The sequence below is a fragment of the Gopherus flavomarginatus genome, chromosome 4 (genome assembly GCF_025201925.1).
Source record: "Gopherus flavomarginatus isolate rGopFla2 chromosome 4, rGopFla2.mat.asm, whole genome shotgun sequence".
Lineage (NCBI taxonomy): Eukaryota > Metazoa > Chordata > Testudines > Testudinidae > Gopherus > Gopherus flavomarginatus.
In genome coordinates, this window is record NC_066620.1 from 60,293,409 (window position 1) to 60,310,740 (window position 17,332).

At 42.8% G+C, this 17,332-nt stretch overlaps 1 protein-coding gene across 7 annotated transcripts in view; it reads right to left on the bottom strand.

The window, feature by feature from the left end:
- Positions 1–17,332, bottom strand: part of TOGARAM2 (TOG array regulator of axonemal microtubules 2) — a 98,533-nt gene that overhangs the window by 33,860 nt on the left and 47,341 nt on the right. For 6 of the 7 annotated variants that reach the window (XM_050948449.1, XM_050948448.1, XM_050948450.1 and 3 more), the window contains 8 exons: positions 15,143–15,275; positions 14,002–14,136; positions 13,098–13,331; positions 12,184–12,413; positions 10,059–10,246; positions 3,296–3,342; positions 1,174–1,348; positions 973–1,048 (listed from right to left, as the gene is read on the bottom strand). In XM_050948449.1, the coding sequence (XP_050804406.1) occupies positions 973–1,048; positions 1,174–1,348; positions 3,296–3,342; positions 10,059–10,246; positions 12,184–12,413; positions 13,098–13,331; positions 14,002–14,136; positions 15,143–15,170 (1,113 nt within the window). In that variant the 5' untranslated portion in view covers positions 15,171–15,275. Of the gene's footprint in view, positions 1–972; positions 1,152–1,173; positions 1,349–3,295; positions 3,343–10,058; positions 10,247–12,183; positions 12,414–13,097; positions 13,332–14,001; positions 14,137–15,142; positions 15,276–17,332 lie in introns of all 7 variants that reach the window. The other variant, XM_050948445.1, reaches the window with a different exon arrangement.

The following is a 17,332-nucleotide window of genomic DNA, read 5'->3' on the forward strand; positions in this document are numbered from 1 at the left end:
ATAATTAAAGAGAAAAGGTATTTGGCCAGATTCACAGGCGGCGTAATTTTCATGTCTTTAAGTTACTGCGAGTAGAAGGAAAGTGAGTGGGTGGAACAGTTAGGGGTCACAGGAAGGCAAGCAGCCAACAGGAAGACATCAGGAAAAGCAAGCACATCAGTTTTAATTTACATCCTCACTGGCCATCACAGGGCTGTTGGGACCTGCATCACCTGGAACAGATGAGGTCAGTTACCTCTCAGCTCAGACTGATCAGCTAGAGATTAGGTGATTATAAAAGCCAGCAAATAGCTGCGCTGGGGGGAGAGCTGTGAGATTCTGGCAGAAAGCCCCTGAATAAAGAGGAGAGAGCTATAGGAAGTAGATTGGTTCCTGTTGTAGGCCTGGGAGCAGGGTGACTCTCAGACAATATGGCTGGTAGAGTGGGAACCTGCAGAAGAATAGACAGGCCTCTGTATTAGAAGGGAAGGGACAACTGAGGTGCTGAATTTATATTATTTGGAGGAAATAAAGCTGAAGCCCTGAGAAAAGGACCTGACCCGACTCTGAGGATGGTGCCACTCCTTCCTGGGCTAGGTAAACAGGCCAGTATCCTACACACCCTCTCGGTTGCTTCCAGTATTACAACCCTTCCCTCCACTTTCTCAGCATGTAATTCACACTCACCAGTGGGTAACTTGCACCACCTCTGAATTCATGTCAGAAACAGAGAACTCATCCTACTTAACCTTATCACTATTTCCCAGACAATAATTTCTGCTTCTCCTTTGTTCAGAGAAAATACACAGCGAATGCCTGACTCTTTAACTTAATCAAACGGGGAAGAGGGTTGCTGACAGAGGAAGTTTATTATTTTTATTATTAGTTGTGATTTGCATCGCAGTCATGCCGAGGACCTCATTGTAGGAGGTACTGTACAATCACTGAAGGAGAAAGGCCATCCCTGCTCCAATGACCTTAACATATACATACCCTTCCATTGTTCTCCTTCCGATCATCACCCTTTAAAAGATGAGGGCTCGATAGGGGTCCTGTCTCCTTGGCCTGGCTGAGGGAGAGGGTTGTTAATGGCAGTAAATATTCAGCAGGCTTCATGCTACCGGTCAAGCCATTTTTGGGAGCAGGCAAAATGGGTTCCAGAGTTCTGAATTCTGATAAGCCAAAGACACATACCATATATTAGGGCAGCAAGTAGCATACCAGCACCAACAGATTGATGGGACTCCGGCTTTTTGCATCTGCTGTAGAAATGACATTTCTTGAAATACAGATCTACTGAGTGAGGGAAACGGCTCAATTTGCAGCCCTTGGGGAGCAGCTGAAGAAGGGTGAAAATAAAGATTTTTCCCTGTGGAAAAGGAAAAAATTTCCTATATTTTCCCAGCTATTCAGACCTGAGTAAAGCATTCTCCTTCCCTGAGTTTACAGACTTTGTGTTCATGTGGCACTTCCACCTTCTGACACTCATGTATTAGGTAAAATCAATTATTCCTCCTCTCTATTGGCAAATTAAAAGCTTTTAAAGAAAAGTTTTGGATTTGTTGAAATATGAACAATAAAATAAGAATCCTGGTTGCTGCAATGAATTTTCCGCAAGTGGATTCATTATCAAAACTAGCAGCTCAGCGCCTGAAATTAGCACCTCTGTCCCCATACACACTCTAGGGGACTGGATGTGAAAGTTTCCTTTAATATGTAGAGCACAGAGCATCTGATGCTGAATTACTCTCCAACAGAGCTGCTAAGGCTCATAGTACTAATAATTCCATGCACAGCTTCACAAGTCATAAAATCATATCATAAACTAAACTAAAAAAAAAAGATATCATTTAAAATCAAGAATTTTTTTCACTAGCTGATCAAGCCAAAGTCTTATCAACTAAAGAAATGGATTAACTTTAAAGGGCAGTTCTTCTCTGAAAAATAATTATGTAAAAACATCACCTTCATAACTCAGCAAATCTGCTCCCTGGTTATATTTATAGTCATAGCTGCATATCAGCAACTAAATTAAGCATTTAGTATGTTTTACTCCGGGCACCCCTGGATAGCCCACACAGCTCTGGGAGAAGTAAGCAGGATTCTATTCTTTTTCAAACATTATCAACAGAATTATTTACTAAGTTCCAATAGTTATATCTATGTAAATCCACGGAAGGCAATGGGGTAGCAAAGATGTCACTCAGAGCTTACCCTAAAAATACTGGGGTTGCACATGTGTAACTAAGGCCCTAATTTAACTCGCAGAATATTCTTAGTGATGATGCATGAGAAAGAAAGAACTCAGCTTGACTCTCGATCCAAGGTTGAGTTTGCAGGGCTGGTAGTTAGGGGAACAAAACATTTTTAAGAGTCAACTGATCTCATTTGATCTGGGGTAACTGAGAGGTTACTTAATAAATGCCTTTGATAAAATAACCAATAAATGCCTCTTTTTCAGATGTAATATTTAGAACTATACTTTAGGAGGTTGAAAAGTTCAGTTCAGATAAGCACTCCAGTGTGAAGTCATATCTGAACCTCTTGATCCAGCAAAACTGGGCTAGAAAGATCGCAAGAACAACCTCTGTCATGAGGTTTTGGAATTACCAGTGCAAAAAGTGGATCAGACTAGTATAGATCTCAAAAAAGGTTCAGTTTGGGTTCAGTTCAAGTTTAAAGTGAAGGTTGTTGGGGGTAGAAGGGGCAAATGAGGGCATTTCTTATTTTGTGTGAAATGGTTCATCTGTTTCTAACCTTCAGTGGCACTAACAGCCAGTGCTTACTTTCTAATGAAAGAGGTACCAGGGCTCACGCAATTAGGTGCTAGGGCTCAAGCAATATTTTACCTTCATAACTGATGCAGCAAGCCCAGAGGTGTCTGGGTTATGAACTGCCAAACTTAGAGGTGCTGGAGCTCAGCATTAAGGCACAAATTAAGCACTGCTAATGGTCATGTAGAGAGGCAAGTTCCCATCTAGTAAAGTGTATGAGATGAAGGAGCTGAGAAAATGCTTTCTATTTTATTTATGAGCTGTTGGGGGTGAACTTCTCAATCCCTGCCATCAAACATGTGAAGTCATCTATTGGATCCATTCACATCTGGCAAGGCCACCTCACTGCTTCCTGGGTGTCTGGACTCTTAGCTAGTTTTCTAAAGTATCTCCCTCTAATAATGAAGGATTGTGGAATGTTTCTGCAGTAAGACATTTATATAATTTCACCTATGGGGTGAGGAGGGGAGGAAGAGAGAACTCCCTGTGTTCATTTTATGATGAACATTTTATGACGAAATAAATACATGCCATGTACATACCCAGAGATTTAAGGATCTTCTCCTCAGCATTGCTGTCTGGCCTTGACCTTAAAACAATTGAGGAAAAAAGAATTTATGAGGAAATATAGAGGAAGAGAGAGCACTTTAATGGAGGAGAGGTTCCTTGTCAGAATCACCGTCACAGAGCAGGAAATGTAACCCACAGGTCTCAGTTTGCTGGCAACTGCTTTACAATGGTCATTAGGTCCATCAGTTAGTAAAGCCACATGAGGGGCAAATCCTGCTCCAATTGAAAGCAGTGGGTCACTTCTTTGGATTCCAGCCTTGTGTCCCCCAGTGCAGCTCAGGAGGGAGGGGCACATTAGTGATTTTCAGACATCTATATGGTCCTGGTTCCACTAGATGTTAGGCTGGTCCTACAGCTCAAATTAGAGCAGCCACATTTACACTAGTGTGAGAGAGAAAAGAATTAAGCTTTGTCTGTTCCAGTTTTAGATCAGATTATGATTCACAGATTCATGTATTATAAAAAGGGACTATTGTGATCATCTAGTCTGACCTCCTGTATAACACAGGTCATAGAACTTGAATTAATTCCTGTTTGAACCAGGGTATATCTTTTTAAAAAACAAAGAATCTTGATTTAAAAATTGCCAGTGACAGAGAATCCACCTGATTCTCAGTTCCACTGATATAACTTCCCCTGAGGAAAGAATTAGGCCCTTCTGCTTTTAAAGAAATAATTAATTTATCTTCAATATCTATTTGTGAGTAAGAACCTAATAAGTATATTCTGATGCAACTAGACATGTATATACAATATCTCAGTGAAGTATATAAACCTATATACATAGGTATATATAGCCTAACACTATTTATTATTATATCAAGCAAAGGGCTGACAGCTAGTTTTCCCCAAGCACAGAAGCAAAACTAATAAATGGGGATAATACTTATAATGTATATTAATTTTATAATCATCCCATAGTTCCTTAATAGAATCATAGAACTGGAAGGGACCTGAAGAGGTCATCTAGTCTAGTTCCATGCATTCATAGCAGGACTAAGGCCTTGGCTACACTTGCGAGTTACAGCTCAATAAAGGAACCTCAGGTGACCTAGCTCACTACCCATCCACACTGGCAAGGCACATAGAGCACTCTGACTCTGCGGCTACAGCACTGCTAGTACTCTACCTCGGTGAGTCGAATAATGTTTGCTGCACCAGTGTGGATGCCCTAGTCCTATAGAGTGCTCCGATTGGCCTCCAGAAGTGTCCCACAATGCCTGTGCTAGCCACTCTGGTCATCATTTTGACCTCTACTGCCCTGCCCTCAGGTGACCAACTGTCAGATCCGCCCATTAAACTCTCTGGGATTTTGAAAAATCCCTCCGTTTGCTCAGCCAGGCATGAAGTGCTCTCAGCACAGTGCATCTTTCCAGGTGACCATGCCTCCACATGCCAGGCGAGCCCCAGTATGGAGCAATGGCGAGTTGCTGGACCTCATCAGTGTTTGGGAGGAGGAAGCTGTCCAGTCCTAGCTGTGCTCCAGCCATAGGAATTACGATACCTTCGGGCAGATATCAAGGGACATGATGGAAAGGGGCTATGACCGGGACGCACTGCAGTGTAGTATTAAAGTGAAGGAGCTGCGAATGCCTACCACAAAGCCTGCGAGGCAAACCGCCACTCTGGTGCTGCCACCAAGACCTGCCGTTTCTACAAAGAGCTGGATGCGATACCTGGAGGCAACCCCACCTCCACTCTGGGGACCACCATGGACACTTCAGAGCCTAGTGCAACAAGGAGGAGGAGCACCAAAGAGGGAGTGAGGGTGCTGAGGCAGAGGAAGTCACCCCAGAATCCCTAGATGCATGCAGCCTGGAGCTGTTCTCAAGCCAGGAGGAAGGTAGCCAGTCACGGCGGCTGGTGCTGGGGAAGGACAAACACCAGAGGAGGTTCCCGGTAAGCGGCTTTTATTTTGGGAAGGAAGTTATTTGATGCAGGCTCTTGGTGCGAGGAGAGTTAGGGCTGCATGCATGCCTAGATGCGGAATAAGACGTTGATGTGCTCTCTCACATAGACTCATCGACTCATAGACTCTAGGACTGGAAGGGACCTCGAGAGGTCATCGAGTCCAGTCCCCTGCCCTCATGGCAGGACCAAATACTGTCTAGACCATCCCTAATAGACATTTATCTAACCTACTCTTAAATATCTCCAGAGATGGAGATTCCACAACTTCCCTAGGCAATCTATTCCAGTGTTTAACTACCCTGACAGTTAGGAACTTTTTCCTAATGTCCAACCTAAATCTCCCTTGCTGCAGTTTAAGCCCATTGCTTCTTGTTCTATCATTGGAGGCTAAGGTGAACAAGTTTTCTCCCTCCTCCTGATGACACCCTTTTAGATACCTGAAAACTGCTATCATGTCCCCTCTCAGTCTTCTCTTTTCCAAACTAAACAAACCCAATTCCTTCAGCCTTCCTTCATAGGTCATGTTCTCAAGACCTTTAATCATTCTTGTTGCTCTTCTCTGGACCCTCTCCAATTTCTCCACATCTTTCTTGAAATGCGGTGCCCAGAACTGGACACAATACTCCAGTTGAGGCCTAACCAGCGCAGAGTAAAGCGGAAGAATGACTTCTCGTGTCTTGTTTACAACACACCTGTTAATGCATCCCAGAATCATGTTTGCTTTTTTTGCAACAGTATCACACTGTTGACTCATATTAAGCTTGTGGTCTCACTATGACCCCTAGATCTCTTTCTGCCATACTCCTTCCTAGACAGTCTCTTCCCATTCTGTACGTGTGAAACTGATTGTTCCTTCCTAAGGTGGAGCACTTTGCATTTATCTTTATTGAACTTCATCCTGTTTACCTCAGACCATTTCTCCAATTTGTCCAGATCATTTTGAATTTTGACCCTGTCCTCCAAAGCAGTTGCAATCCCTCCCAATTTTGGTATCGTCCGCATGATGGTAATCGGCCTCAGTGATCTCTTCAAAGGTCTCATCCAGAACTTGGGCAATGCGCTTGCGCATGTTTCTTGGGAGAGCAACTGTGGTCCTTGTCCCAGTCAGGCTAACATGTCCGCACCACTGCGCTTTCTCTACTGCGTTCTCCAAAGGCAGGTTTAACTCACAGCACTCTACATCTGCAAGTGTAGCCATGCCTTATGTATTATCTAAATGATTCCTGACAGGTGTTTGTCTAACCTGCTCTTAAAAATCTCCAATGACAGACATTCCACAACCTCCCTAGGCAATTTATTCCAGTGCTTAACCACCCTGACAGTTAGGACGTTTTTCCTAATGTCCAACCTAAACCTCCCTTGCTGCAATTTAAGCCAATTGCTGATTGTCCTGTCCTCAGAGGTTAAGAACATTTTTTTCTCCCTCCCTGTAACAACTTTTTATGTACTTGGAAACTGTTATCATGTCCTCTCTCAGTCTTCTCTTTTCCAGACTAAACAAACCCAATTTTTTCAATCTTCCCTCATAGGTCATGTTTTCTAGACCTTTAATAATTTTTGTTGCTCTTCTCCGGACTTTCTCCAATTTGTCCACATCTTCCCTGAAATGTGGCACCCAGAACTGGACATGATACTCCAGTTGAGGCCTAATCAGCACGGAGTAGAGCAGAAGAATTACTTCTCGTGTCTTGCTTACAATACTCCTATTAATACAACCCAGAATGATGTTTGCTTTTTTTTGCAACAACATTACATTGTTGACTCATATTTAGCTTGTGGTCCATTATGACCCCCAGATCCCTTTCCACAGTACTCCCTCCTTAGTAGTCATTTCCCATTTTCTACGTGTGCGATGAATTGTTTCTTCCGAAGTGGAATATTTTGCATTTCTCCATATTGAATTTCAACCTTATTAGGTCAGACCATTTCTCCGGTTTGTCCAGATCATTTTGAAGTATAATCTTATCCTCCAAAGCACTTGCAACCCCTTCCAGCTTGGTACCATCTGCAAACTTTATAAGTGTACTTTCTATGCCATTATCTAAATCACTGATGAAGATATTGAACAGAACTGGACCCAGATCTGATCCCTGGGGGACCTCACTCGTTATGCCGTTCCAGCATGACTGTGAATAACTGATATCTACTCCCTGGGAACTGTTTTCCAGTCAGTTATGCACCGACAATATAGTAACTCCATCTAGATTTAATTTCCCTACTTTGTTTATGAGAAGGTTATGACAGTATCAAAAGCTTTACTAAAGTCAAGATGTACCACATCTATCACGTCCCCCCTATCCACAATGCTTGTTACCCTGTCAAAAAGCTATCAGGTTGGTTTGACACAATTTGTTCTTGACAAATCCATGCTGACTGTTACTTATCAATTTATTATCTTCTAGATGTTTGCAAGTTGATTGCATTATAATTTGCTCCATTATCTTTCTGGGCACAGAAATTAAGCTGACTGGTCTGTAATTCCCCAGGTTGTCCTTATTCCCCTTTTTATAGATTGGCATTATATCTGCCCTTCTCAAGTCTTCTGGAATCTCCCCACTCTTCCACGACTTTTTAAAGATATTTGCTAATGCCTAAGATATCTCCCCAGTCAGCTCCTTGAGCATTATAGGATGCATTTCATCAGGCCCTGGTAACTTGAAGACATTTAACTCTTTTTTGAGTTTCAGATAATTGAAGATCTCCTGGATAAGCCAAGGTGGTCTCTTGCCATATTTCCTATCTTTCCCAAGCAATGGGGTAGTTTGCTCTTATGCCCTTAATAATGTCTCTTTGAAAAACTGCCAACTGTCTTTAATTGTTTTTCCCTTTAGACTTGCTGCCCATGGGATCTTACCTACCAACTCCCTGAGTTTGCTAAAGTCTGCCTTCTTGAAATCCATTGTCTTTATGTTGCTGTTCTCCCTCCTACCATTCTTTAAAATCATGAACTCTACCATTTCATGATCACTTTCACCCAAGTTGCCTTCTACTTTCAAAATTTCAAAACCAGTTCCTCCCTACTTGTCAAAATCAAATCTAGAAGAATCTCTCCCTAGTAGCTTTCTCCACCTTCTGAAATAAAAAAAATGTCTCCAATACATTCCAAGAACTTGTTGAATATTCTGTGCCCTGTTATGTTATTTTCCCAACAGATGTCTTGGTAGTAGAAGTTCCCCATTTACCACCAAGTCCTGTGCTTTGGATGATTTTGTTTGTTGCTTAAAAAAAGCCTCATCCACCTCTTCTTCCTGGTTAGGTGTCTGTAGTAGATCCCCTGCTATGACATCACCCTTGTTTTTTACCTCTTTTATCCTTACCCAGAGACTGTCAACAAGTCTGTCTCCTATTTCCATCTCAACCTCAGTCCAAGTGTATACATTTTTAATACATAAGGCAATACCTCCTCCTTGTTTTCCCTGCCTGCCTTCCTGAGCAAGCTGTACCCTTCTATACCAATACTACTTTCACCTAAGGTCTCAGACCATTTTACAAATATTAGTTAATTAAGTCTCACAACCTTCTGAGAAGTTGGTAAGTATCTGGGCTCTCATTTTGTGATGGGAATACCAAGGCACAGAAGGGATTAAGGCCTATATTTACAGAAATGGCTTCTAACTTTGTTAACTAGATACCCAGTTGATAATATGGGAACCAGCACATTGTTGCAGAAACAAGTACTTGCAGATACAAAATTCTGTCCTCACAATGAGGGGCCAGACTCAGGTCCAGCTGAAGCATGGGTCTTAAATGATTTGCCCAAAATTACATAGTGAGTCGTTCTGCAGTATACTTGTAGCCGTGCTGGTCCCAGGATAGTAGAAAGACAAGATGAGTGAGGTAATATCTTTTAATAGACCAACTTCTGTTGGTCAAAAAGACAAACTTTTAAGCTACAAAGAGCTCTTCTTCAGGTCTAGTGAGTCAGCGGCAGTCAGGAATAGACATAAGAACATGAGAATGGCCACACTGGGTCAGACCAAAGGTCCATCTAGTCCAGAGACAGTGGCCAATGCGAGGTGTCCCAGAGGGAATGAACAGAAGAGGTAATCATCAAGTGATCCATCCCCTGTCACCTATTCCCAGCTTCTGGCAAACAAAGGCTAGAGCCAGAATCTCTGCTCGTCCTGGCTGATAGCCATTGATGGACCTATCTTCCACGATTTTATCTAGTTCCTTTTTTAACCCTGTTATAGTCTTGGCCTTCACAACATCCTCTGGCAAGGAGTTCCACAGGTTGGCTGTGCGTTGTGTGAAAAAATACTTCCTTTTGTTTGTTTTAAACCTGCTGCCTATCATTTGGTGACCCCTAGTTTTTGTGTTATGAGAAGGAGTAAATGACACTTCCTTATTTACTTTCTCCACACCAGTCACGATTTTATAGACTTTTATCATATCCCTCCTTAGTCATCTCTTTTCCAAGCTGAAAAGTCCCAGTCTTATTAATATCTCCTCAGACGGAAGCCGTTCCATACTCCTAATCATTTTTGTTGCTCTTTTCTGAACCTTTTCCAATTCCAATATATATTTATTTGAGATGGCGCAGTATCTGCATGCACTCAGGAGTCCTGGCTCCTACTCCTAAACCGTAACCAATAGAACATACTCCCATATATCTGGAGTGATTTTGGTTCATATCAGACATACAATCTATAGTTTACAAATAACTAGTATAGTAGTGTTTGTATACTATAGATTGTATGTCTGATATGAACCAGTATACAAATATCTTGGAGTGCTGACTGTGACAAATAAACAAACTACTTAGATGAGATCTGTAGGATGAGGCTACAGTGGAAGGGAAGAAGATGCCAGGAAGACATTTACCTTATCTCAGCAGACTCCTGTATAGTGAGAGCAGCCCGGTCCAATTGCTGAGAGCTTGAAAGAGGCATTGGAGAATTGTCAGAGTCTCCATCAGGTGGTCTCACTGATTTGGGAATAGGTGGAATCAAAGCAGAACCTAATGACTTCCTCATCTTCTCATCATTGCAATGCAAGTAGTGCCGGGAAGTCTGGAATTGGAAGAGTTCAGGGCCCACAGGGTTAAAGTTCAAACTGAAACAAGTAACCTTCACCCTAACCTTACAAAACAGTTCAATCCAGCTCAGTGATTATGCAGAGGCAAGAGAGGTTTAAAAGGGAAGGCTGGTAACGTGGGTTAGCAGCAGCAGGAATTCATTTTGTTAGGCTACAAAGCGGAAGATCTCTGCAGAGATAGGGATTAGAGGGAGTATATCTGGAGGGCTAACAGCCAGCATTCCACTCCAGCCACAAAAGAAAAAGCACCTTCTTCTATGCAGTGTGTAGAGGACTAGCACTGTCAAACTCTCCTTTCTCGCACTCCACTGAAGCCTCAGTCGAGAGGAAGAAGCTATTTGAGGGAAGGGAGAATTGATGGCATCCCTATTCCCCTGAGCTGGGAAAGGGGAAATGAAGGGAAAGTAGTAAGAAAGGGGCCAGTGCCCCACTCTGCCTCCCATCTATCTAAGTACTTTTATTGTGCTCATCACTGCAGAAGCTGTGCACCCTCTGCCTATCTTTCCTCCTTCCCTCCATCTCCCTGCTTTGCCAGTGTAGTTTCTGGGAAGCTGTTGCTCTTTCAGACTTTCTGATTGTACTGGGCTGAGTTTGGATTGCAGTCCCATGGCTGTACCTAAACCATCTACCATACACCACTGAACTCCAACCAATCTTCTACTGCTTATTTCACATTCTGTCAAAATATACTTCTCTAAAGTCCATTTTTTCCTGTTATTGCCCTTTCTACAGACCCTCTTCAGCCTTTCAGCCCTGACATTACTGTGATCACCGGATCCTAGGTGTGCTCCGATTTCCATCTAATTTATCATATCTGACTCATTGTCAGTTATCAACTCCAGGAGAGCTGCCCACCTTGCTGACAGTGCAATGTGTCGTGTATGAAATCATCCTGTATTATCTCCATAACAGACAAACATTTCTATTGGAATGGGTCCCCTTCTCGGTCATCAATATTGTGACTGGTAGAGTGGAGGAATGGAGAGCAAACATTGATCCTTTCTTAGTTTTCCCATTATCTTCTTCATGGTCAATTGGCCAAATTAATTCCTGATGAAAATCCTATGAAGCCAGTAGAATTACTGTAGGCATGAATCTGGCCCAGTATCTAGATAACTGAAATCTGGCCTTTTGATAGGCTTCCTTTGTTTGCAAAAGTATTTCCTAATCACCTTCCTTCTCCTGTGTAGTGAGATCTAATAGCTGTAACTCCTGTCACCCTTGCAGAGCCAACAAAGTTAATGGAAAGGGTGGAGGATTCTACCCCTTCTAGGGTATCCTTAGTAGAATTGTTTGCAAAGCTCCAATCAGTTACCCTTGTGCAAATCCAAGCAAGGCAATGCTGCTGTACCGGGGCTACTGAGGGTCTTACTTGAATTCTAGAAACTTCATTGGAGTTGATGATGGACTTTTGGATTCCAGGTTGAGTTTGCAGGGCAGGCACCTACAGCAAACACCTTCGTACTTCTAAATTTAGCAGCTTTGATATGAAAATCATTGAGACATGATTGTATCTTTTGCTCTTTACACAATGTTAACCATAAGAAACCACACAAGCACAGTTGGGTCACAAATGTCCATGTTTACTAACTATATTGAAACATGCAAGGCCTTACTACATATATATGGCACCTCTGACTGGTTTCTGGTGGCTTCTCCTTAAACACAGAACATAATGAGAACATATTTAAAGAGATACAACCCAATTCCTATACAGTACAGACACTAAAAGCACAGTATCTCCATGATGCCATCTTTACAGAGTAACTTTTCATAGTACAACTACACTTCAAATAGGATCCTAGACTTTACCCACATCAGAGGAATCTCTTAGAGCTCTGCCAGACACTAAATAAACTGCAAAGAAACCATATTTGGTTTGGTTCAGTTTTCTTTTTCTATGCCCATTTACCTCTTGGGAAGTTGGAGTCAGTTCAGTGTGGGCCTCACCAGGGCCCCAGCTGACCATGCCATTCTCCAAGGTCTTCTGCTCCCTTTCATCTGTGCCATTGGCCTCTGGGGAGGTAGGGATGCTCTGAATGGGAGGCATGGGCTTGGAAGTTAGCAGTAGCCTTTGAGAGGCAGATCTGGAAACAGCTGGCTTCAAGGCAACCTCCTTAGGGCCACTGGAGTCAAGCAAGCCTGCAAATCAGAAACACATAGCACTAGGGATACTACGGAGATCTGACTCCAAATCAGGTAACTTTCTTCAAAACATGTAGTTAACCAAATGGTGAGAATTGTGTTCCCATGGACACATGTTAACAGAGAGGCTGCAGCCATCTGCAGTTGAGTGGTCTAGTCACATCCATCCAATTCCGTAGAAATACTCCAGATAACATGATGGTTTTCTATGCTCCGATTTATTATTTGAAAACTGACATCTGGATTCACATGGATTAAGAAAACAATCTTTTAAACCTCTGTGAAAGAAAGATTAAAGCAGGTAAAGGAAGGGGGAAAAAGAAATATAGACAAGATGAAAATATAAACCAAGCAAAAGTAGTGGCTCCAGATAGTTAAAGCTCTATTACAACAATCAGTAACATAAACAAGGATGAACATTTGTCATTTTTTCTCCACAGAAAAGGAAGGTCTCCTCATTTTTGTTCTTCAAGAATGTTTTGATGCCAGCATCCACATACAGATCCCCTTATAAAATGGGATCTGTGTCCAGACAAGCCACATATGTTCTCCCAACACTCTGGGTGAAACCTGGACATTGTTGGCAATTGAACTGAGTATTTGTCAGTGTAACACGCTAACCTCTCTATTCTTGGAAGGGTTTCATTTCATCAGGGATAGCAGATAGGCACCCAGCTTTACCTCTATGTGATGCAAATAAGCCCTCAGAGATCCTCCTCTTCATGAGCTTGTCCTTGATCTGAGCAGTTTCCATGGCTGCACTGCTCACCTCCAGTTCTTTGGGATCCTGTTTCAAGGTGGGGCTGTCCAAGCCCTCCAGAGAGGAAATGGCTCTGGGATAAGGCAGGCCCCCATCTCCACTCCACAAACATGACTGTTTTTTCATCTGGACTTTCAGTACAGACTGAAGAGAGGCTGCAGGCCAATTTAAAAGCAAGAGTCAAGTAAGTCAACCTCAGTCATCAAGAATCCATCTGTCAATTTGAGGCATTTACTTTATTCCAGTTTTTAGAGATCAATTTAATTTTATTTTCATTTTGGATCAAAATACTTTGACCCTAGTGCTTGTTAAGAGTGCTGCATTGACTGGCCAGGAGAGTGAAGCTGAGGGGTCCACCTCTAGTAATGAGAAGGGAGCATCATCTCAGCCTTTGGCCTCTCTGCTGGGACGGCCTTCAACGATCCCAGTGGCAATGGTTTTAATTCAAAGGAATATGGACCTTATTGGCAGTTAGAAACCGGACTGTGCAACATACACCAACAAACAATCCTCAGATGGTCACAAGCAGTTTTCAGCTGAGTTCTAATAGTAAGAGGACAAAGCCCAGCTACTAATCAGTGACCTACAGATCTACTTAATGGCAGAAATTCCACTGGAGGAAGGGAGTGATCAGCACTTTACCAACAGCATTCTCTGACTTGGAACTAGTTCCTGGAATCATCACTCACAGCAAATGAAAAACAAAAGGGTAGATCTGGACACCAGGCTCAGAGAGTGCCTCCCCTTCCAGGCAGCCAGGCTTGCAGCCTCACGTTTCTATGTGGCCTAGGCCACAGGTCATAGTCATTCTGTCCCCGTCCTCACCTTCATCTGCTGTCATCCATCTGCTTCCATACAGCTGCAAGTTTGAATCGATGCTTCCCCCTCGCAGCGATCTGTATCCGGGTTTGACTTTGGGGACACTCCCACAATACACCGCAACAGGGGCTCGGTACTTAGCTTTAAATTAAGAACAGTACAAATGACTCAAATGTGTAGTGTTTGAAAAGAAGTTAAAAAAACAGCTGTCCCCTTTCACGCATTACACATCAGATAGTGTGGGCTAAACCCTGCATTCCTGGCTCGGGCAAAAACTTCAGTGACTGCAGCCTCTCTAATCTAACACTCATCACTGGGGTATCTGACTGCCTTGCAAAATTACATAATTCCTTGTTAGCGATCTACCTTGTATTTCCTCTCCTCTCCTGGCTAAGGTTGCTGAACCTATAGCTTTTGCAAAGCTCAAACCATCTGGAAGCGTCACAAAACTAGATAAAAAATCCTTCTTTCCTTGTAATTCAAATCCACGCCTTTTTCCTCCAAGAGAGACTCAATTAAAAAAAAAAAAAGTAAAAGCACAACACCAATTAATAATGTCTGTGTTTCTAGCTAAAGGGGGCCTGCACTCCAGATTAGAAGTCCCCAAAGCTCACCTATCTACCAAATGTAGACTTATTTCTTGATTCAAATGTCCTCCTTTGCCCCTCTCTGCTCCAACTCCACCCTATATTTTTATTGGATTTTGTTTTCCTTTCTCCTCTCTGTTCCTTCTCCCACAGAGACTCCTAAAGACTACACAAACCCATAATGCTTGTGTTAAACTTTCTAATCCATGGTGCTCACGCAATTCAAAATTAGGCAAGGCAGTTTTTCTCCTCCCTCATCCAGGCCAGCATCCCCTACCTTTGCACATCAAAGACAGACCATAAACTCTGCTGAATGCAAAGTGATGGCCACACTTGCCCACATAGTCACCACACCCCAGTATCTGGCTCACTGTAGGGTGTTTTGAACACAGCACTCGCACACATGCTGCCGGTCCTAGAGCATGATAGCATTACTCGGCACAGACACAAGACTCTGTGGTTAATTTCCTCTGGGTAACAAGTGAGTGGGTAGGATTGCAGCAAGCCCCAGTTGTGGAGCTGCAAAAGGCAGAGTACTACTGTCTAATCCCGTCCTTTACCTGCTGTGAAATCATCATGCGTTGCCATGTGTATGGACAGAAGGACTCTTTCAGTTGAGAGGCTACTTGCTGTTTTGCTTTTCACTGGACCTGCTGCTAGTGGTGGTACCTTCTCCTTGTAATGTGCAGAGGCCTGCATGGAAATACAGCAGCATTAACATGAGTGACAAACTGTCTTTCCCTCATATTTCCCTGTCTAATGGGGTTCTTGCTTGGAACATATCAGAAAATTGGTGAAGTCAAGGGAGAGCTTAAAAAGTACTTGCATAGTAGCTAAATGCCAAATTCAAACTGCACAATCTCTACCTCTTGCAAACTCGCCAATTTTATTTAGCCTTGCTCCAGTCTGTTTCCTTATTTTTTGCTCCCTATCACTTCAATAATCTAGAACATTTAATGCTTCTAAACAGCGGGTAGCCAGCACAGAGGTGGGAGTATAATTCCTCCAGCAGCCATTCTCCCCAAAGCTGGCCAGGAAGCAACGGGGGCACAGAGGCAGGGCGCTGTCTCTGAAAGGGTGGCCACTGAAGCGTCCAGACAGCAGACTGTGTACCAGAAACTACATTTTCAAACTCTTGATGGCAAAGGGCCAAATTTATGTCTGGTGTAACTCCATTGTAGAGTTACACCAGGAAGGGCTGTGACCCCATGTAAGGAGGGGCAGAAGGGGAAGAGTGGCAGATTTTCTTTTCTTTTTCTTTAATTCAACTGAATTTGAACATTCGTGAGAGGTGCCTGATTAACAGCTGAAGGCTGGAGTCCTTTGTAATCCACAGCCTAGCTATAGCATGAGCAGCATCAGTGTGAGCTGCCTGTATCCTGCCCTCCCCACCAGTCTGCTTCAATCCTGATCTGTCTCTGGGGTGAGAGGGTAGATCAGCCTTGTTGGCCCATTTGTGCTGAACTTTGCAGCTAGATCCCAAACCAGAACATGAATTCTTCTGAATTCATCGACCCTTACTGCAGCAGACAGAAAAACAGACCAACATGCACTTGGTACCAACCAACATTTGCTGTGCCACTGGTATTTGTAGTATTTACTTCAGCGTAGGAAATAGCATGGTGAAGCGAAACACCACTGCACAGTCCATGTTGATTTTTAGTGGTGGCCTCTGTGTGCACATGCACCAAAACCATACTCATACTCTCTACACACTTACCAATACATACACACACTTCCCAGGGGCTAATGTGCCTTGGGACCAATATTATAGTGTTCAAAGCCTAGCAGGGTGAAGGGTACTTTGTGTAGAAGCAGGAAGAGTGCTGCAAAGGATGTATTTTCCAATTTTATTTAGCCTTGCTTCAGTGTGTTTGCTTACTTATTTGGTCCCTATCACTTCAGTAATCCAGATAGTACTCTCCAGTTTATAACAGAGACTTTGTCATCTCACAGAACTTTTCACTGTCTCATCTTAGGACATTTTGGCCATTATATTGCAGAGTGAAATGAAGATAAATTGGCCTAAATTGTATCCACTGAAGTTGATGGTAAAACTCCCATTGACTTCAATGGGAGCAGAATTTTGCCAATGTCGAATGCTTTTGAAAATTTCACCCTTAGTTGCTAAACAAAAAAAGCATTGAGAAAAGATCTTTGCTCACAGTAAGCTGACTGCAGCAAGGAGCCAGAGAAATGGATTCATTAAAAGGACTAAATGCATATAGCTTGGTTGAACTCTGACTGAAGGAGGAGTGTGCGGGATAGCCAAAGTAATTTATTTATTAACATATTCTTTCGATTAGAAAACATAGCACAAAGAATACCTGTACATGAGGTCTAGGAGCCCTACCATCAATTAAACTTGCAATCAATTAAAATAGCTCCCTACAGCCCAATACAATAGAAAATGAACAGACCAGCCAATAAACACAGGAGCAAAGGCTCTGCCCCTCTCCACCCATAGCCCCAGACACTGAGCTCTAGGTGCGCTATTGAAGCATTTGTGTACACTAGAAAAAGTGCTTGAGGTTAAGTTAGAGTTAGCAAACATGTTTAACTAACTCTGGCTTAACCTCGACCACTTTTCCCATTCTAGACAAACCCAAATGGATGGCTTTTGCAGCTTGCCCATAAGATCAAAGAATTCAGGCTATTTTGGGGCAATGTGTGTAAGGAATGAGAGCAATCATTTCTAGTGGTGCAAAGGATATAAACTGGGCGGGGGGGAGGGAATGGAACATGAGAAA